Source organism: Anomaloglossus baeobatrachus, chromosome 7 (assembly GCF_048569485.1).
Source record: "Anomaloglossus baeobatrachus isolate aAnoBae1 chromosome 7, aAnoBae1.hap1, whole genome shotgun sequence".
Taxonomy (NCBI): domain Eukaryota; kingdom Metazoa; phylum Chordata; class Amphibia; order Anura; family Aromobatidae; genus Anomaloglossus; species Anomaloglossus baeobatrachus.
In genome coordinates this window covers 278,268,200-278,289,479 of record NC_134359.1, presented here as the reverse complement: position 1 = coordinate 278,289,479, position 21,280 = coordinate 278,268,200, and the positions used below count along the sequence as shown (strand labels likewise).

Sequence of the window (21,280 nt, the reverse complement as noted above, 5' to 3'; positions counted from 1 at the left end):
ACTATCAAGTGCATACCTACGCTTCGGCAGATGCCAGCCTAGGTAGACAGGTCCTTCAGGCGGCGGTGGCCCACCTGTAGGAAAGGGCTGTCTGACAGCCCGTTCATGTGGTATCTTTTTACCCACCCAGGGACTGCTTTTGGACGTCCCACTGTCTGGGTCTCCCAATTAGGAGCGAAAAAGAAGAAGGGAATTTTGTTTACTTACCGTAAATTCCTTTTCTTCTAGCTCCAATTGGGAGACCCAGCACCCGCCCTATTTGTTCTTAGGGTTTCGTTTTTCGGGTGCACATGTTGTTCATGTTGTTTCTTAAGTTCTCCGATCTTGTTATCGGATTGAATTTGTTTTTGAAACTGTTATTGGCTTTCCTCCTTCTTGCTTTGGTACTAAAACTGAGGAATCCGTACTCCTACGGGAGGGTGTATAGCCAGAAGGGGAGGGGCCTTACACTTTTAAGTGTAGTTCTTTGTGCGGCCTCCAGAGGCAGTAGCTATACACCCACTGTCTGGGTCTCCCAATTGGAGCTAGAAGAAAAGGAATTTACGGTAAGTAAACAAAATTCCCTTCTTTTGTGCTAACCACAGGTCGGCGCAAGGGTCTCTCTGCTTCTAAACCGACCTTAGCCCGTTGGATTAGTTCGACCAATTCGGACGCCTACCAAAGTTCGCAGGCTCCTCCCCCGCCGGGGATCAAAGCACACTCGACCAGGGCTGTCGGTGCCTCTTGGGCTTTTCGGCACCAGGCTACGGCTCAGCAAGTCTGTCAGGCTGCCACTTGGGCTAGCCTGCATACCTTCTCGAAGCACTACCAAGTGCATGCTCATGCTTCGGCAGATGCGAGCTTGGGCAGACGCATCTTTCAGGCGGCGGTCGCCCATTTTTGAAGTTAGGTTTCTGCCTACTTCTTAGTTTTTTTGTTTATTTCCCACCCAGGGACTGCTTTGGAACGTCCCATGGTCTGGGTCTCCCAAAGGAACGTTAAAGAAAAAGAGAATTTTGTTTACTTACCGTAAATTCTTTTTCTTATAGTTCCGTCTTGGGAGACCCAGCACCCTCCCTGTTGCCTGTTGGCAATTTCCTTGTTCCGTGTGTTTTCACCGGCTGTTGTCATGGACAGAGTCTCCGCTTGTTCCGGCTCTTGCTCTGTTCTACTTGTGGGTGGCTATTCTCCTTCAGCTTTTGCACTAAACTGGTTGTGACTGGTTCACCAGGGGGTGTATAAGCTCAGAGGGAGGAGCTACACCTTTTAGGTGTAGTACTTTGTGTGTCCTCCGGAGGCAGAAGCTAAACACCCAAGGTCTGGGTCTCCCAAGACGGAACTATAAGAAAAAGAATTTACGGTAAGTAAACAAAATTCTCTTTTTATTGTACTAACAGAAAATGTGCAATCCGCATTTATACAAAATTTGACCGGTGCAAAAGTATGGGCACCTCAACATAAAAGTGACATTAATATTTTGTAGATCCTCCTTTTGCAAAAATCACAGCCTCTAGTCGCTTCCTGTAGCTTTTAATGAGTTTCTGGATCCTGGATGAAGGTAGATTTGACCATTCCTGTTTACAAAACAATTCCAGTTCAGTTAAGTTTGATGGTCGCCGAGCATGGACAACCGCTTCACATCATCCCACAGATGTTCAATGATATTCAGGTCTGGGGGCTGGGATGGCCATTCCAGAACATTGTAATTGTTCCTCTGTATGAATGCCTGAGTAGATTTGGAGCGGTGTTTTGGATTATTGTCTTGCTGAAATATCCATCCCCTGCGTAACTTCAACTTCGTCACTGATTCTTGCACATTATTGTCAAGAATCTGCTGATACTGAGTTGAATCCATGCGACCCTCAACTTTAACAAAATTCCCAGTGCCGGCATTGGCCACACAGCCCCAAAGCATGATGGAACCTCCACCAAATTGTACTGTGGGTAGCAAGTGCTTTTCTTGGAATGCCGTGTTTTTTTGCCTCCATGCATAACGTCTTTTTGTATGACCAAACAACTCAATCTTTGTTTCATCAGTCCAGAGGACCTTCCTCCAAAATGTAACTGGCTTGTCCAAATGTGCTTTTGCATACCTCAGGTGACTCTGTTTGTGGCGTGCTTGCAGAAACGGCTTCTTTCGCATCACTCTCCCATACAGCTTCTCCTTGTGCAAAGTGCGCTGTATTGTTGACCGATGCACAGTGACACCATCTGCAGCAAGATGAAGCTGCAGGTCTTTGGAGGTGGTCTGTGGATTGTCCTTGACTGTTCTCTCCATTCTTCTTCTCTGCCTTTCTGATATTTTTCATGGCCTGACACTTCTGGGCTTAACAAGAACTGGACCTGTGTTCTTCCATTTCCTTACTATGTTCCTCACAGTGGAAACTGACAGGTTAAATCTCTGAGACAACTTTTTGTATCCTTCCCCTGAACAACTATGCTGAATAATCTTTGTTTTCAGATCATTTGAGAGTTGTTTTGAGGAGCCCATGATGCCCCTTTTCATAGGAGATTCAAATAGGAGAACAACTTGCAAGTGGCCACCTTAAATACCTTTTCCCATGATTGGATACACCTGCCTATGAAATTCAAAGCTCAATGAGGTTACAAAACCAATTTAGTGCTTTAGTAAGTCGGTAAAACGTAGTTAGGAGTGTTCAAATCAAGAAATTGATAAGGGTGCCCATACTTTTGCACCGGTCAAATTTTGTTTAAATGCAGATTGCACATTTTCTGTTAGTACAACAAACCTCATTTCAATCCAGAAATATTACTCAGTCCATCAGTTATTAGATATATGAAACGCAAATAGCTGTTGCAAAAACCCAAATTGTTATAAAGAAAAAAGGTTAACATTAATAGGGGTGCCCAAACTTTTTCATATGACTATATCTGTCTCCTTGTTTTTTGATTTTCTTAGATCCCATTGCTTGTGCTGTCAGCCGACTTCATGGAGATGGTGAACAACCCCCATCTGAGTGACGCTCAGCTGCAGACTGACTGCGGGGAGGTGCTCCATGCCCATATGTTTGTGCTCTATGCACGCTGCCCCCTGCTGGTTGAAGCCGTAAGTGATAGTTTTTATAGGGTTTTCTTAAATGAAGTATTAAAGGGGTTGTCCACTACTTTTGCATTGATAGACTTTCCTAAGTATAGGTCAGCAATGTCTCATAAACAGGTTCCGGCACTCCCACCAATCAGGTGTTTTAGGTGCTGGTGGTAACAGCCAAAAAGGCTCAGTTACGGAGCTGCCCTGTCTTCTCATGGGCACCGCACATCCACCGCCCATTGAAACAAATAGGAGGCCGATGTGCTGTACCCGGCCTCAACCGCTATCGGAAGACGGTGCAGCTCTGGGACTGAGCATTTCCAAAGCTGCCTGTGCTGCCGCCGACACAGAGAACAGGGTTCTGACAGGGTGCAGGGTCTTAGATCCCGGCCCGTCAGACACTGATGACCTATCCTAAGGATAGGCCATCAATGTAAAAGTAGTGGACAACCTTTTTAGTGTGTGACCATAGGGAAGGGTGAGGGGGGGGGCTTACTCGGGTTCCCCGTACAATGTACCATTTACTTCAGTTGTTTTGCTTCCTTCCTACCTTTTCCATTCCCTTTCCGTTCCCTTTTCCTTTCCCTTCCCTTTCCCTTTTCCTTTCCCTTTCCTTTCCCTTTCTTTTTCCTTTCCCTTTCCGTTCCCTTTCCTTTCCCTTTTCTTTTCCTTTTCCGTTCCCTTTCCTTTCCCTTTCTTTTCCCTTTCCCTTTCCGTTCCCTTTCCTTTTACTATCCCTTTCCCTTTCCTTACCTTTTCCTTTCCGTTCCCTTTCCATTCCCTTTCGTTTCCCTTTTCCTCTCCCTTTCCTTTCCCTTTTCCTTTCCCTTTTCCTTTCCCTTTCCTTTCCCTTTCCCTTTCCTGTCCCTCTCCTGTCCCTTTCCTTTCCCTTTCCTTTCCTTTCCCTTTCCTTTCCCTTACCTGTCCCTTTTCCTTCCCCTTCCCTTCCTTCCTTTCCTTTCCTCCTTTCCCTACTTCCTTTCCTGCCTTCTTTTCTTTTTTTTTTCTTTCTTTCCCAATTGTCTGATCCTGTTTTCTAGATCCACTCTGAAGGCTTCTGGGTAGATGAATCTAGCACAGGAAGAGCTCGACGTCTCCTACTCAACGATGTGTCTGCGGAGGCTGCCCTCTGCTTCCTCACGTTCTTATATTCAGCCACCACTGACATTCCCAGTCATTGCCTGCCCCATGTCTGTGAGCTGGCGCGCAGGTATGTAATATCTCAGCCGAAGAGCAAAACAAGGATACAATGTCCCTTTAAACTGAATTAAATGGGGGCTTTTCAGTTCAGTGGGTGGTCCTCATCCATGACTGACAGCAATCCCTCCATGCACACTTATAAAAATAAGACCATCCATCGCTCACTGGTCTCCTAAGCCTAAATTTTGGCAGGGATTTTAATTAATAAATAAAAGGTATAATCAGTCTTTTCCCACAAATCTATTTATTAATCTGCTCTATAATGTGCAGACTGGACGGCTTTTCGTTGTGCCCAGATTTGACAATCCAATACATGCAAATTTTTGCTGAAATTACTTAGCGGGAACTTGTAATAAACTGGAATTTGACTTTCTTCTAGGTTTGATGTGAAAAGTCTGATAGACGCCTGCGAATCTCTAATTTGTGGGACACAAAACCCCAAAGGTCAGACATCCACAGAAGAGGAGGGCGATGATGGAGGAGAACGAGCAGAGACCTTCCAGGAATTGTTGAAGTCCATGTGGCTGGATGAAGGTCAGGACGTCTTTGAAGATTTGAAGGCGGAGGAGGGAGAGGACGACGAGAAGCCGGATGACGGCGGCGGCGTAGGAGAGGGCGAGTTGGAGGAAATCTACGAATTTGCTTTGACGCAACGTAAAATGTTAGCAGAGCAAGAATCCGAAAGTGAAGAGGAAGAGAAATCTGAAGACACCTCTTCGAAGTCCAGGAATCTTATTCTAGAAGACAGAGAAGAAATGGATTTGTTTACCACCGCTTCACCTAAAGTATCTCCAAACCCAAAAGTCATGGAGTGTTCTCCCAGAAAATCGCCTGCTTTTCTTCTGTCTCACAGCCCCGAATACTCTGTGGTTCCTTCCATAGTTTCTTCTGTCCAGCCAAAAAAAGAGCCGTCGTCTTCTTACTCTGATGCTCACCTTAATGTCTTAGGGGCTTCTCCAACAAAACAAGAGGTTACATCTCCCGTTCCTGTCATTTCTCTGATCTCCCCAAACAGAGAAGAAGCCCCCGAGGTGGATATGTTTGCTCCGCACAGTCCCTCACCTCTGGATGATAGTTACGACCGCATGTTTTCCCAGACGTGTGGTGAATATGGGGAGCCGTCCGGTATGGGGGACAACAAATCCCAAATACGTCCTGCTAGATCCCCTCCTGATCATCAGCCTATACTTACCAGCTCACCGACTACCATGTCATGTTCCACCCTCGAGTCTTCTCCAAACATCCGGCCTCATTCATTTCTAGACCGACCCTCGTACTCAAGTGAACCTGAAAAGTCCCTGCCCGAATCTCTTCAGCATAGATCATCTCAGATCAGCAAAGATCCTTCGCCCAAATCTCAAGATGCCGACATCATCCTGATCTTATCCTCGGATGAAGAGTCCTGCGATCAAACTGCGGCACAGAGCAGAAGTTCACGCTTTGATTTGCCGGATATAACTAAAGCCATTAAAGAATCTCCGGTTAGTTTTACGCAGGGAAGACGTAGCGAAGGGTGTTCCCACCTGGAAATGAGCAGTAGCTCAGAAATGTCTTGGTTGGTGCCCGCTACACCTTTACCCCAATTAGCGAGCTCCAAAATTTCCCCACTGCAGACATCATGTTTACCTCAGACCTCTCAGTCTTTACAGAAGACATGTCATGCATCATGGTCACCTCCAAACTCGCAGAAGAAGACATCCCACACTGCCCGGTCACCTCCAAACTCAGAGGAGACATCCCACGCCTCACAGTCTCCTCCAAATTCTCTTAAGACATCCCATGCTACATGGTCCCCTCCAAACTCACAAAAGACATCCCATGCTGCGCGGTCACCTCCAAACCTACAGAAGAGATCCTATGCCTCGCGGTCACCTCCATACTCGCAGAAGACATCCCACTCTGGGCAGTCTCCTCCAAACTCACAGAAGACATCCCATGCTGCGAGGTCACAACCAAACCTACAGAAGACATCCCATGCCTTGCGGTCACCTCCGTACTCACAGCAGACATTCCACGCTGGGCAGTCTCCTCCAAACTCACAGAAGACATCCCACGCTGCGTGGTCACCTCCAAACCTACAGAAGACATCCCACGCTGGACGATCACCTCCAAACTCACAGAAGACATCCCACGCTGGGCGGTCACCCCCATATTCACAGAGGACATCCCATATCTCTTGGTCACTTTCAGACTCGCAGAAGTCTCCACCAACCTCCCGGAAGTCGCCAAAATCATCTCAATCATCCAGAAACTGTGACCTTGATGTTTCTTGCAAAAGTTTGGTTTCTCAGACTCAAGCAAGTCCAGTGTCCCTCCCGGAGATGTCTCCGAGGACTCCTCGGTCACTGCGACCCTCCAAGCAAGAAACCCCTGAGGCACAGTCTAGTTCGCGTAGTAAAGCTCCTTCTTCTCCACCATTGTCCATTGCTAGCAGCACTGTGTTTGAGGTTGGGGACAGTGAGGATGAGACCCCTGCAGCAGAGCCCCCCGCCAATAACAGCAATTGCAGCTTCCAGTTTGACTATGATGAGCCTCCTATCCCTGTAGAGGAAGATTTATGGTGCAGCGTGAATGAGACCCCAAAGAAGCCGTATTCCCCCCCTGCTCCTCGCACGCCTCTACATTTGAATAAGAGTCCAGCCAAAGCCTTGAACAGTCCGTCACAAGGGAAAAGCACCTCTCCTGCAAATATGGAGGGATCCCCACAGAGCACGGCCTCCCAAAGCAGCCGGAAGAGTTATCTCAACTCCAAATTGTGGGAGGACTGGGAGGATGAAGACCCCAAGATGCCCGCTATCCTCTCCTTGTCTCAGCGACTGAATAGTGCCCCAGAGATGCAGAAGGCGCTGAAGACCCCAGGTAAATGGCTCTACCCACATCGGTTATTTGTGAACCATCTCCTACCTGCCTCGATCACCGCTGCTTCTGATCAGTAGGTCCGGCACCATGTCACGTTGGTCCTACTAATCAGAAGAGGTGCCGGGTATGGCGGCAGGTGGTAGGGAGGTCAGCAGTGCTCTGGTCTGACAGTCGCAGGCTATCGACCAGGGTCCTGCCAATTATATTATCCAACTTTAATTTTAGGTAATTGACTCTTCTAACAAATTTTGTGTTTTCTTCGTAGTTTCTATCGTTTGCAGAAGAGAACTTGCTCCCAAGGTTCCCATCACTCCACTGCCTGACTACTCCGACATGGACACCCCAAACCTGAAAAAAGAGCTCAACAAGTAAGCTCTCTCCTATTATTTGCTTATACGGTAGCAGACCTGTCACTATTGCTGTCCTATCAAAGACTATATTTACTATTTGTCTAATATCACGTAGCTTAGACCACCCTTTTGTCACCTATCTTGTCGATCGGTGGGAATTGGACCGCTGGGACGGACACCAATCCCCTTTACAAAATGGTGCACAAAACGCCGCACCATTCCCTGCCAGGAAAAATTGGAGTGCAGCACTCGGCAGCCATATCGGGGATGAATGGAGCAGTGATCAAGCATGTGCACTCCAGGGATAAGATTGGTGCGGATCCCAGAGATAGGACACCCACCAATCACTCAACGTATACCCTATGCTGTAGTAAGAAAGAATTTCTTCGGCGCTCCATTGGGAGACCCAGACGATTGGGTGTATAGCTACTGCCTCCGGAGGCCACACAAAGCATTACACTAAAAAGTGTAAGGCCCCTCCCCTTCTGGCTATACACCCCCCGTGGGATCACGGGATACTCAGTTTTCAAGCTTTGTGCGAAGGAGGTCAGACATCCACGCATAGCTCCACTGTTTAGTCAGCAGTAGCTGCTGACTATATCGGATGGAAGAAAAGAGGGCCCATATAGGGTCCCCAGCATGCTCCCTTCTCACCCCACTTGCGGTTTGTTAAGGTTGAGGTACCCATTGCGGGTACGGAGGCTGGAGCCCACATGCTGCTTTCCTTCCCCATCCCCCTGAGGGGCTCTGTGGAAGTGGGATCTTACCGGCCCCCAAACCCTGAGGCCGGGCTCCATCCACAGACCCAGAGACCCTGCTGGAGGAGCTGAGTACCGTCAGGGACAAGGCCCTGCAACATTCAGGTACTCTGTGTCCCCGCACAGACAGGCCACGCACACTCCAGACTTGCTGGGTGTGCTAGTGCGCCGGGGCAGTAGCGCTGCGCGCTCGGGTTAGAGTCACTGCAGCTTAGCTGAGTGACTTTATGTGTTGGGAACTACCGCGCCGGCCGCTCCGGGAGCGGCGGCGCGGCTGAGACTTGTAGTGCGCCGGGGACTCGCGCTGACCGCGCTTTTACGGCGGCAGCGCTCATAAATCTAGTCCCCGGCTTTTGCGGCCTAGCTCCGCTTCGTTCCCGCCCCCACCCTGTCAATCAGGGAAAGGGAGAGACGCTGTTCTATAGTCAGCGCCGAGGGCTGGAGTCTTATTTACATACTCCAGCCCTCTCACTGGGCACAGTGGGGACGCAAGTTTCCCGCTCTTGATCTGAACACGCCCAGGGCCCGCCCCTCTCCACAGGACGCCGGCAGCCATTCCTGCATGCAGTCTGGCTGGAGAACGGACACAGGCTCTGGGGGACCCAGACAAGGGACTCTGGCGACCACACACCCGCGTTTTTGCGGGCGGTAAGCTGCACATAAGTGCTGGCCCCACTAGTGCCACAGTGTTATTTGGTGCACTTTTTCCCTGTACTATATATATTTATATTGCACTGGACGGTCGCTTCTTGGCTTATACCCTATATTGCTCTGAGGAGACAACAACATGTCATCCGCAAAACGCAAGGGTGCCAAGGCACAGGCGGTATGCACTGCTTGTGTCGCATGTGGGGCTAATCTACCGGCAGGCTCCAATGACCCCCATTGTGTGCAATGTTCAATCCCTGTGCCACTTCGGCAGCCAGAGTCTATGGTAGTAGTGGCCCAGGCAGAGACGCCTGTGAACCCTGCCCCGGTGACGGGGACAGAATTTGCAATTTTTGCTGATAAGATGTCTGTGACTATGACAAAAATCCTGGAGACCTTGCAGTCCAGGCCAGTTTCTCAGACCATGGACACTGCTGTGTCTATGCTCCCCGGTCCCCCTCAGCTGGAACTAATCCGTACTTCAAGGGGGTCCCAGGCATCACAGGCTGAAGACTCTGACTCGGATGACAGTCCCAGGCAGCCTAAGCGGGCTCGCTGGGAAAGACCCTCGACGTCATCACACTGGTCAGGGTCTCAACGAGCAGAGTCTCTGTATGAGGAGACAGAGGTGGGTGATCAGGAGTCTAATCCTGACACCGCTCTCAATCTAGATACCCCTGATGGTGACGCTATGGTAAATGACCTTATAGCGGCCATCAATAGACTGTTGGACATTTCTCCCCCAGCCCCTTCAGCAGAGGAGGCAGCTGCACAGCAGGAGAAGTTCCATTTTCGGTATCCCAAGCGTAAATTGAGTACTTTTCTGGACCACTCTGACTTCAGAGAATCAGTCCAGAAACATAATGCTTATCCAGACAAGCGTTTCTCCAAACGTCTTAAGGATACACGTTATCCCTTTCCCCCTGACGTGGTCAAACACTGGACCCAGTGTCCAAAGGGGGATCCCCCAATATCCAGGCTTGCGGCTAGATCTATAGTTGCAGTGGAGGATGGGGCTTCACTTAAAGATGCCAATGACAGACAGATGGACCTGTGGTTGAAATCTGTCTATGAAGCTATCGGCGCGTCGTTTGCTCCAGCATTCGCGGCCGTGTGGGCACTCCAAGCTATTTCCGCTGGTCTGGCACAGGTGGACTCTATCATACGTCCAGCAGTGCCGCGAGTGGCGTCCTTAACTACGCAAATGTCTGCGTTTGCGACATACGCTATCAATGCGGTACTGGACTCTACGAGCCGTACCTCAATGGCGTCCGCCAACTCTGTGGTTTTGCGCAGAGCCTTGTGGTTAAAGGAATGGAAAGCAGATTCTGCTTCCAAGAAATGTTTAACCAGCTTGCCGCTATCTGGAGACAGACTGTTTGGTGAGCAATTGGCTGAAATCATTAAACAGTCCAAGGGTAAGGACTCCTCCTTACCCCAGCCCAGATCAAGCAAACCTCAACAGAGGAAGTGGCAGTCGAGGTTTCGGTCCTTTCGAGGCTCGGGCAAGCCCCAATTCTCCTCGTCCAAAGGGACTCAGAAGGAGCAAAGGAGCTCAGATGCCTGGCGGGCTCACTCACGCCCCAAGAAAGCAACCGGAGGAGCCGCTTCCAAGCCGGCTGCCTCATGACTTTCGGCCTCCTCTCTCCGCATCCTCGGTCGGTGGCAGGCTCTCCCGCTTTTGCGACATTTGGCTGCCACAGGTCAAGGACCGATGGGTAACAGACATTTTGTCTCACGGGTACAGGATAGAGTTCAGTTCTCGTCCTCCGCCTCGGTTCTTCAGAACTTCCCCACATCCCGACCGAGCAGATGCCCTTCTGCAGGCGGTGGGCTCTCTAAGAGCAGAAGGAGTGGTGATCCCTGTTCCTCTTCAGGAACAAGGGCAAGGTTTTTACTCCAATCTCTTTGTGGTGCCAAAAAAGGACGGCTCATTCCGTCCTGTTCTGGACCTAAAACTGCTCAACAAGCATGTGAACGCCAGGCGGTTCCGGATGGAATCCCTCCGCTCCGTCATTGCCTCAATGTCTCAAGGAGATTTCCTTGCATCAATAGACATCAAAGATGCTTATCTCCACGTGCCGATTGCTACAGAGCACTAACGCTTTCTACGTTTCGTGATAGGAGACGACCATCTACAATTCGTAGCTCTGCCATTTGGTCTGGCGACAGCCCCACGGGTTTTCTTCGGCGCTCCATTGGGAGACCCAGACGATTGGGTGTATAGCTACTGCCTCCGGAGGCCACACAAAGCATTACACTAAAAAGTGTAAGGCTCCTCCCCTTCTGGCTATACACCCCCCGTGGGATCACGGGATGCTCAGTTTTCAAGCTTTGTGCGAAGGAGGTCAGACATCCACGCATAGCTCCACTGTTTAGTCAGCAGTAGCTGCTGACTATATCGGATGGAAGAAAAGAGGGCCCATATAGGGTCCCCAGCATGCTCCCTTCTCACCCCACTTGTGGTTTGTAAGGTTGAGGTACCCATTGCGGGTACGGAGGCTGGAGCCCACATGCTGTTTTCCTTCCCCATCCCCCTGAGGGGCTCTGTGGAAGTGGGATCTTACCGGCCCCCAAACCCTGAGGCCGGGCTCCATCCACAGACCCAGAGAACCTGCTGGAGGAGCTGAGTACCGTCAGGGACATGGCCCTGCAACATTCAGGTACTCTGTGTCCCCGCACAGACAGGCACGCACACTCCAGACTTGCTGGGTGTGCTAGTGCGCCGGGGGCAGTAGCGCTGCGCGCTCGGGTTAGCGTCACTGCAGCTTCGCTGAGTGACTTTATATGTTGGGGACTGCCGCGCCGACCGCCCCTGGAGCGGCGGCGCGGCTGGGACTTGTAGTGCGCCGGGGACTCGCGCTGCCGCGCTTTTACGGCGGCAGCGCTCATAAATCTAGTCCCCGGCTTTTGCGGCCTAGCTCTGCTTCGTTCCCGCCCCCACCCTGTCAATCAGGGAAAGGGAGAGACGCTGTTCTATAGTCAGCGCCGAGGGCTGGAGTCTTATTTACATACTCCAGCCCTCTCACTGGGCACAGTGGGGACGCAAGTTTCCCGCTCTTGGTCTCAACACGCCCAGGGCCCGCCCCTCTCCACAGGACGCCGGCAGCCATTCCTGCATGCAGTCTGGCTGGAGAACGGACACAGGCTCTGGGGGACTCAGACAAGGGGCTCTGGCGACCACACACCCGCGTTTATGCGGGCGGTAAGCTGCACATAAGTGCTGGCCCCACTAGTGCCACTGTGTTATTTGGTGCACTTTTTCCCTGTACCATTTACATTTTATATTGCACTGTACAGTCGCTTCTTGGCTTATACCCTATATTGCTCTGAGGAGACAACAACATGTCATCCGCAAAACGCAAGGGTGCCAAGGCACGGGCGGTATGCACTGCTTGTGCCGCATGTGGGGCTAATCTACCGGCAGGTTCCAATGACCCCCATTGTGTGCAATGTTCAATACCTGTGCCACTTCGGCAGCCAGAGTCTATGGTAGTAGTGGCCCAGGCAGAGACGCCTGTGAACCCTGCCCCGGTGACGGGGACAGAATTTGCAGTTTTTGCTGATAAGATGTCTGTGACTATGACAAAAATCCTGGAGACCTTGCAGTCCAGGCCAGTTACTCAGACCATGGACACTGCTGGGTCTATGCTCCCCGGTCCCCCTCAGTTGGAACTAATCCGTACTTCAAGGGGGTCCCAGGCATCACAGGCTGAAGACTCTGACTCGGATGACAGTCCCAGGCAGCCTAAGCGGGCTCGCTGGGAAAGGCCCTCGACGTCATCACACTGGTCAGGGTCTCAGCGAGAAGAGTCTCTGTATGAGGAGACAGAGGTGGGTGATCAGGAATCTAATCCTGACACCGCTCTCAATCTAGATACCCCTGATGGTGACGCTATGGTAAATGACCTTATAGCGGCCATCAATAGACTGTTGGACATTTCTCCCCCAGCCCCTTCAGCAGAGGAGGCAGCTGCACAGCAGGAGAAGTTCCATTTCCGGTATCCCAAGCGTAAATTGAGTACTTTTCTGGACCACTCTGACTTCAGAGAATCAGTCCAGAAACATAATGCTTATCCAGACAAGCGTTTCTCCAAACGTCTTAAGGATACACGTTATCCCTTTCCCCCTGACGTGGTCAAACGCTGGACCCAGTGTCCAAAGGTGGATCCCCCAATATCCAGGCTTGCGGCTAGATCCATAGTTGCAGTGGAGGATGGGGCTTCACTTAAAGATGCCAATGACAGACAGATGGACCTGTGGTTGAAATCTGTCTATGAAGCTATCGGCGCGTCGTTTGCTCCAGCATTCGCGGCCGTGTGGGCACTCCAAGCTATTTCCGCTGGTCTGGCACAGGTGGACTCTATCATACGTCCAGCAGTGCCGCGAGTGGCGTCCTTAACTACGCAAATGTCTGCGTTTGCGACATACGCTATCAATGCGATACTGGACTCTACGAGCCGTACCTCAATGGCGTCCGCCAACTCTGTGGTTTTGCGCAGAGCCTTGTGGTTAAAGGAATGGAAAGCAGATTCTGCTTCCAAGAAATGTTTAACCAGCTTGCCGCTATCTGGAGACAGACTGTTTGGTGAGCAATTGGCTGAAATCATTAAACAGTCCAAGGGTAAGGACTCCTCCTTACCCCAGCCCAGATCAAGCAAACCTCAACAGAGGAAGTGGCAGTCGAGGTTTCGGTCCTTTCGAGGCTCGGGCAAGCCCCAATTCTCCTCGTCCAAAGGGACTCAGAAGGAGCAAAGGAGCTCAGATGCCTGGCGGGCTCACTCACGCCCCAAGAAAGCAACCGGAGGAACCGCTTCCAAGCCGGCTGCCTCATGACTTTCGGCCTCCTCTCTCCGCATCCTCGGTCGGTGGCAGGCTCTCCCGCTTTTGCGACATTTGGCTGCCACAGGTCAAGGACCGGTGGGTAACAGACATTTTGTCTCACGGGTACAGGATAGAGTTCAGTTCTCGTCCTCCGCCTCGGTTCTTCAGAACTTCCCCACATCCCGACCGAGCAGATGCCCTTCTGCAGGCGGTGGGCTCTCTAAGAGCAGAAGGAGTGGTGATCCCTGTTCCTCTTCAGGAACAAGGGCAAGGTTTTTACTCCAATCTCTTCTTCGGCGCTCTATTGGGAGACCCAGACGATTGGGTGTATAGCTACTGCCTCCGGAGGCCACACAAAGCATTACACTAAAAAGTGTAAGGCCCCTCCCCTTCTGGCTATACACCCCCCGTGGGAACACGCGATGCTCAGTTTTCAAGCTTTGTGTGCGAAGGAGGTCATACATCCACGCATAGCTCCACTGTTTGTAGTCAGCAGTAGCTGCTGACTATATCGGATGGAAGAAAAGATGGCCCATATAGGGCCCCCAGCATGCTCCCTTCTCACCCGTGGTGGTGCTTGTAAGGTTGAGGTACCTATTGCTGGTACAGAGGCTGGAGCCCACATGCTGTTTTCCTTCCACATCCCCTGGAGGGCTCTGTGGAAGTGGGATCTTGCCGGCCTTCAAGCCCTGAGGCCGGGCTCCATCCACAGACCCAGAGAACCTGCTGGATGCGGAGCACGAGTACAGTCAGGGACATGGCCCTGCATCTTTCAGGTACTCGGTGTCCCCGGCACGCACGGACACACTCAGGACTTGCTGAGTGTTGTAGTGCGCCGGGGACAGTAGCGCTGTGCGCTGGGGTTAGGTCACTGCAGCTTTGCTGAGTGACGTTTTCATGGTGGGAACTACTGCGCCGACCGCTCCTGGAGCGGCGGCGCAGCTGCGACCTGTAGTGCGCCGGGGACTTCGCGCCGACCGCGCTTTTACGGCGGCGGCGCTTCTAACTATAGTCCCCGGCTTCTGCGGCCTAGCGCCGTTTCGTTCCCGCCCCCACCCTGTCAATCAGGGTAGGGGAGAGACGCTGCTCAATAGGCAGCGCCGAGGGCTGGAGCCTTATTTACATGCTCCAGCCCTCTCACTAGGCACAGGGGAACGCAGGCTTCCCGCTCTTTGTCTGTGCACGCCCAGGGCCCGCCCCCCTCCCTTCACAGAACGCCGGCAGCCATTACACGTGCGGTCTGGCTGGGGAAAGGCAGCAGGCTCTGGGAGACCCAGACTGGAGGGATTTCTGGCGACCACACACCCGCTCTTAAGCGGGCGGTAAGCAGCGCTTCAGCGCTGGCCCCACTAGTGCCTCAGTGATATATTAGTGTACTTGGTACCATATATATATATATATATAATTATTATATAGTTGCACTGTAAGGTCGCTTCTTGGCTGGACACCCTATATTGCTCTGAGGAGACAGCAACATGTCATCCACAAAACGCAAGGGTGCCAAGACACGGGCTGTGTACACTACTTGTACTGCATGTGGGGTTGATCTACCGGCAGGCTCCAACGACTCCCATTGTGTGCAATGTTCAGTCCCAGTGGCACTTCGTCAGCCAGAGCCTATGGTGGTAGTTGCCCAGGCAGAGCCGCCTGTGAACCCTGCCCCGTTGACAGGGACAGACTTTGCAGTTTTTGCTGATAAGATGTCTGTGACTATGACAAAAATCCTGGAGACCTTGCAGTCCAGGCCAGTTATACAAGCCATAGACACTGCTATGCCCTTGCTCCCAGGTCCCCCTCAGTTGGAACTAATCCGTACTTCAAGGGGGTCCCAGGCATCACAGGCTGAAATCTCTGACTCAGATGACAGCCCCAGTCACCCTAAGCGAGCTCGCTGGGAAAGACCCTCGACGTCATCACACTGCTCAGGGTCTCAGCGAGGAGAGTCTCTCTGTGAGGAGTCTGAGGACGGGGATCAGGATTCTAACCCTGAAACCCCTCTCAATCTGGATGCACCTGATGGGGACGCCATGGTTAATGACCTTATATCGGCCATCAATAGACTGTTGGATATTTCTCCCCCAGCTCCTTCAGCAGAGGAGGCAGCTGCACAGCAGGAGAAATTCCATTTCCTATATCCCAAGCGTAAATTAAGTGCTTTTTTGGACCACTCTGACTTCAGAGAATCAATCCAGAAACACGACGCTCATCCAGACAAGCGTTTCTCTAAACGTTCTAAGGATACCCGTTATCCTTTTCCCCCTGACGTGGCCAAACGCTGGACCCACTGTCCAAAGGTGGATCCACCAATTTCCAAGCTGGCGGCTAGATCCATAGTCGCAGTAGAGGATGGCGCTTCACTTAAAGATGCCAACGACAGACAGATGGACCTTTGGTTGAAATCTGTCTATGAAGCTATTGGCGCGTCGTTTGCTCCAGCATTCGCGGCCGTGTGGGCACTCCAAGCTATTTCAGCTGGTTTAGCACAGGTGGATGCTATCATGCATCCAGCAGTGCCGCAAGTGGCGTCCCTAACTTCGCAAATGTCTGCGTTTGCAACCTATGCTATCAATGCTGTCCTTGAGTCTACAAGCCGTACCTCTATGGCGTCCGCCAACTCTGTGGTTTTGCGCAGAGCCTTGTGGTTAAAGGACTGGAAAGCAGATGCTGGTTCCAAAAAATGCTTAACCAGCTTGCCATTATCTAGAGATAGACTGTTTGGTGAGCCATTGGCTGAAATCATTAAACAGTCCAAGGGTAAGGACTCTTCCTTACCACAGTCCAGACCAAGCAAGCCACAGCAGAAAAGGTGGCAGTCGAGGTTTCGGTCCTTTCGGGGTTCCGGCAAGGCCCAATTCTCCTCTTCCAAAGGGACTCAGAAGGAACACAGGAACTCAGATTCCTGGCGGCCTCACGCACGCCCCAGAAAACCAAATGGAGGAACCGCTTCCAAAGCGGCTACCTCTTGACTTTCAGCCTCCGCCCTCCGCATCCTCGGTCGGTGGCAGGCTCTCCCGCTTTTGCGACATTTGGCTGTCACAGGTCAAAGACCGATGGGTAACAGACATTTTGTCTCGCGGGTACAGAATCGAGTTCAACTCTCGGCCTCCACCTCGGTTCTTCAGAACCTCCCCTCACCCCGACCGAGCAGATGCCCTACTGCAGGCGGTGGACTCTCTGAGAGCAGAAGGAGTGGTGATCCCGGTCCCCCCTCAGGAACGAGGGCAAGGATTTTACTCCCATCTGTTTGTGGTTCCAAAAAAGGACGGCTCTTTCCGTCCTGTTCTGGACCTAAAACTGCTCAACAAGCACGTGAACGCAAGGCGGTTCCGGATGGAATCCCTCCGCTCAGTCATTGCCTCAATGTCTCGAGGAGACTTCCTTGCCTCAATAGACATCAAAGATGCCTATCTTCACGTGCCAATTGCTACGGACCACCAACGTTTTCTACGTTTTGTGATAGGGGACGACCATCTTCAGTTCGTAGCTCTGCCATTCGGTCTGGCGACAGCCCCACGGGTTTTCACCAAGGTCATGGCGGCAGTGGTAGCTGTCTTGCACTCTCAGGGACACTCGGTGATCCCTTATCTAGACGATCTACTTGTCAAGGCACCCTCTCTCGAGGCATGCCAACTCAGCCTGAATATTACGCTGGAGACTCTCCAGACGTTCGGGTGGATCATCAATTTTGCCAAGTCAAATCTGTCACCGACCCAATCACTAACATACCTTGGCATGGAGTTTCATACTCTATCAGCGATAGTGAAGCTTCCGCTGAACAAGCAGCGTTCCCTACAGACAGGGGTGCAGTCTCTCCTTCAAGGCCAGTCGCACTCCTTAAGGCGCCTCATGCATTTCCTAGGGAAGATGGTGGCAGCCATGGAAGCAGTTCCCTTTGCGCAGTTTCATCTGCGTCCACTTCAATGGGACATTCTCCGCCAATGGGACGGGAAGTCATCGTCACTAGACAGGAAAGTCTCCCTTTCCCAGACGGCCAGGGACTCTCTGCAATGGTGGCTTCTTCCCACCTCGTTGTCTCAGGGAAGATCCTTCCTACCCCCATCCTGGGCAGTAGTCACGACAGATGCGAGTCTATCAGGGTGGGGAGCAGTTTTCTTCAGCGCTCTATTGGGAGACCCAGACGATTGGGGTATAGCTACTGCCCTCCGGAGGCCACACAAAGCACTACACTAAAAAGTGCAAGGCCCCTCCCCTTCTGGCTATACCCCCCCGTGGTATCACGGGTTCTCCAGTTTTCAAGCTTTGTGCGAAGGAGGTCAGACATCCATACATAGCTCCACAGATTTTAGTCAGCAGTAGCTGCTGACTATTTCGGATGGAAGAAAAGAGGGCCCATATAGGGCCCCCAGCATGCTCCCTTCTCACCCGTGGATGGTGTTGTAAGGTTGAGGTACCTATTGCTGGTACAGGGGCTGGAGCCCCACATGCTGTTTTCCTTCCACATCCCCTTGTAGGGCTCTGTGGAAGTGGGATCCTGCCGGCCTCTAAGCTCTGACGCCGGGCTCCATCCACAGACCCATAGCACCTGATGGATACGGAGCAGGAGTACAATCAGGGACAAGGCCCTGCATCATACAGGTACTCTGTGTCCCCGGCAGGCACAGACACACTCCGGGCTGGCTGGGTGTTGTAGTGCGCCGGGGACCGTAACGATTGAGTTGGTGTTCCTGCAGTTTACTGGGGGACATTTGTGTTGTGGGAACGCAGCGCCGACCCCCACTGGACCGGCGGCGCTGCTGTGACTTGTAGTGCGCCGGGGACACGCCGACCGCGCTTTTACGGCGGCGGCGTTTATAAATCCAGTCCCCGGCTTTTGCGGCCTAGCTCCGCTTCGTTCCCGCCCCCACCCTGTCAATCAGGGTAGGGGAGAGACGCTGTTTCGCAGCAGCGACGAGGGCTGGAGCCTGATTTACATGCTCCAGCCCTCTCACTAGGCACAGAGGGAAGCAGGCTTCCCGCTCTTAGTCAGGAACGCCCAGGGCCCGCCCCCCCTCCTCTCCCAGGACGCCGGCAGCCATTACATGCAGTCTGGCTAGAGGAAGGACGCAAGGCTCTGGTAGACCTGGACTAGGGGGCTTTTGGAGACCACACACCCGCTCTTAAGCGGGCGGTAAGCGGCATTTCAGCTGGCCCCTCTAGTGCCTCAGTGTGTATTGGTGTACTGTGTCACCAGATATATATATTTATTTATTTCTTGCACTGTGAGGTCGCTTCCTGGCTGGATACCCCAGATCGCTCTGAGGAGGCAGCAACATGTCATCCACAAAACGCAAGGCTGCCAAGGCTAGGGCTGTGTACACTGCGTGTGCTGCATGTGGGGCTGCTCTACCAGCAGGTTCCAAAGACCCCCATTGTGTGCAATGCTCAGATCCGGTGCTGCTTCGCCAGCCGGAGTCCGGAGGGGTAGTGACCCAGGCTGAGACGCTTGTAAGTCCTGCCCCGGTGTCAGGGACAGACTTTGCAGTTTTTGCTGATGGAATGTCTGTGACTATGGCAAAAATCCTTGAAACTTTGCAATCCATGACTGGGGCTCAGTCTATGGACACGGCGAGGTCTCTGTCCTCTAATCCCCCTCAGTTGGAATTAATCCAGACTGCAAGGGGGTCCCCGGCTTCCCAGGCTGAGTATTATGACTCAGATGATAGCCCCAGCCACCCTAAGCGAGCTCGCTGGGAAAGACCCTCAACGTCATCACACTGCTCAGGGTCTCAGCGCAATCAGTCGCCCTGTGATGCGTCTGAAGAGAGTGATCAGGAGTCTTATCCTGGAACCCCTCTCAATCTGGATACCCCGGATGGGGACGCCATGGTAAACGAGCTTATCTCAGCCATCAATAGACTGTTGGATATTTCTCCCCCAGCTCCTTCTGCAGAGGAGGCAGCTGCAGAGCAGGAGAAGTTTCGTTTCCTCTATCCCAAGCGTAAATTGAGTGCTTTCTTGGATCACTCTGACTTCAGAGAGTCAATCCAGAAACACGACGCTCATCCAGAAAGGCGTTTCTCTAAACGTTCTAAGGATACACGTTTTCCTTTCCCCCCTGATGTGGTCAAGCGCTGGACCCAGTGTCCAAAAGTAGACCCCCCGATTTCCAAACTTGCAGCTAGATCCATAGTTGCAGTGGAGGATGGCGCTTCACTTAAGGATGCCAATGACAGACAGATGGACCTTTGGTTAAAATCTGTCTATGAAGCTATCGGCGCGTCGTTTGCTCCAGCATTCGCAGCCGTATGGGCACTCCAAGCTATTTCAGCTGGTTTAGCAAAAGTGGATGCTATCATACATCCAGCGGTGCCGCAAGTGGCGTCCCTTACCTCGCAGATGTCTGCGTTTGCGTCTTACGCTATCAATGCGGTCCTAGAATCTACCAGCCGCACCTCAATGGCGTCCGCCAATTCGGTAGTTTTGCGTAGAGCCTTGTGGTTAAAGGACTGGAAAGCAGATGCTGGTTCCAAAAAATGTTTAACCAGCTTGCCTTTATCTAGAGATAGACTGTTTGGCGAGCCATTGGCTGACATCATTAAACAGTCCAAGGGTAAAGACTCTTCCTTACCCCAGCCCAGATCAAGCAAACCTCAGCAGAAAAAATGGCAGCAGAGGTTTCAGTCCTTTCGAGGTTCGGGCAAGACACAATTCTCCTCGTCCAAAGGGACTCAGAGGACGCAAAGAGTCTCAGATTCCTGGCGGGCTCACGCACGCCCCAAGAAAGCAAATGGAGGAACCGCTTCCAAAGCGGCTACCTCATGACTTCCAGCCCCCCCTCCGCATCTCCGGTCGGGGGCAGGCTCTCCCGCTTTTCCGACATTTGGATGTCACAGGTCAAAGACCGGTGGGTGACAAACATTTTGTCTCGCGGGTACAGAATCGAGTTCAGTTCTCGTCCTCCAGCTCGGTTCTTCAGAACCTCCCCACATCCAGACCGAGCAGATGCCCTGCTGCAGGCGGTGGACTCCCTAAGAGCGGAAGGAGTAGTGGTTCCTGTACCGCCTCAGGAACAAGGGCGAGGGTTTTACTCCAATCTCTTTGTGGTTCCAAAAAAGGACGGCTCGTTCCGTCCTGTTCTGGATCTAAAGCTGCTCAACAAACATGTGCACGCCAGACGGTTCCGGATGGAAACCCTCCGCTCTGTCGTTGCCTCAATGTCTCAAGGAGACTTCCTTGCCTCAATAGACATCAAAGATGCTTATCTCCACGTGCCAATTGCTACAGAACATCAACGTTTTCTACGTTTTGTGATAGGAAACGACCATCTTCAGTTCGTAGCTCTGCCATTCGGTCTGGCGACAGCCCCCCGGGTCTTCACCAAGGTCATGGCGGCGGTGGTAGCAGTCTTGCACTCTCAGGGACACTTGGTGATCCCTTACCTAGACGATCTACTTGTCAAGGCACCCTCTCAAGAGGCATGCCAACTCAGTCTACATGCTACGCTGGAGACTCTACAGACGTTCGGATGGATCATCAACTTTCCAAAGTCGAATCTGTCACCGTCACAGTCGCTAACGTATCTTGGCATGGAGTTTCATACTCGAGCAGCGAGAGTGAAGCTTCCGCTGAACAAGCAGCGGTCCCTACAGACAGGGGTGCAATCCCTCCTTCAA

The 21,280-nt window shown here is 52.0% G+C and overlaps 1 protein-coding gene across 2 annotated transcripts in view; it reads left to right on the top strand.

The window, feature by feature from the left end:
• The window catches only part of SLX4 (SLX4 structure-specific endonuclease subunit), a 102,329-nt gene that overhangs the window by 50,171 nt on the left and 30,878 nt on the right, over window positions 1–21,280 (top strand). For both annotated transcript variants that reach the window (XM_075318217.1, XM_075318216.1), the window contains exons 10-13: window positions 2,900–3,046; window positions 4,069–4,238; window positions 4,608–7,087; window positions 7,353–7,455. In XM_075318217.1, the coding sequence (XP_075174332.1) occupies window positions 2,900–3,046; window positions 4,069–4,238; window positions 4,608–7,087; window positions 7,353–7,455 (2,900 nt within the window). The remainder of the gene's footprint in view (window positions 1–2,899; window positions 3,047–4,068; window positions 4,239–4,607; window positions 7,088–7,352; window positions 7,456–21,280) is intronic.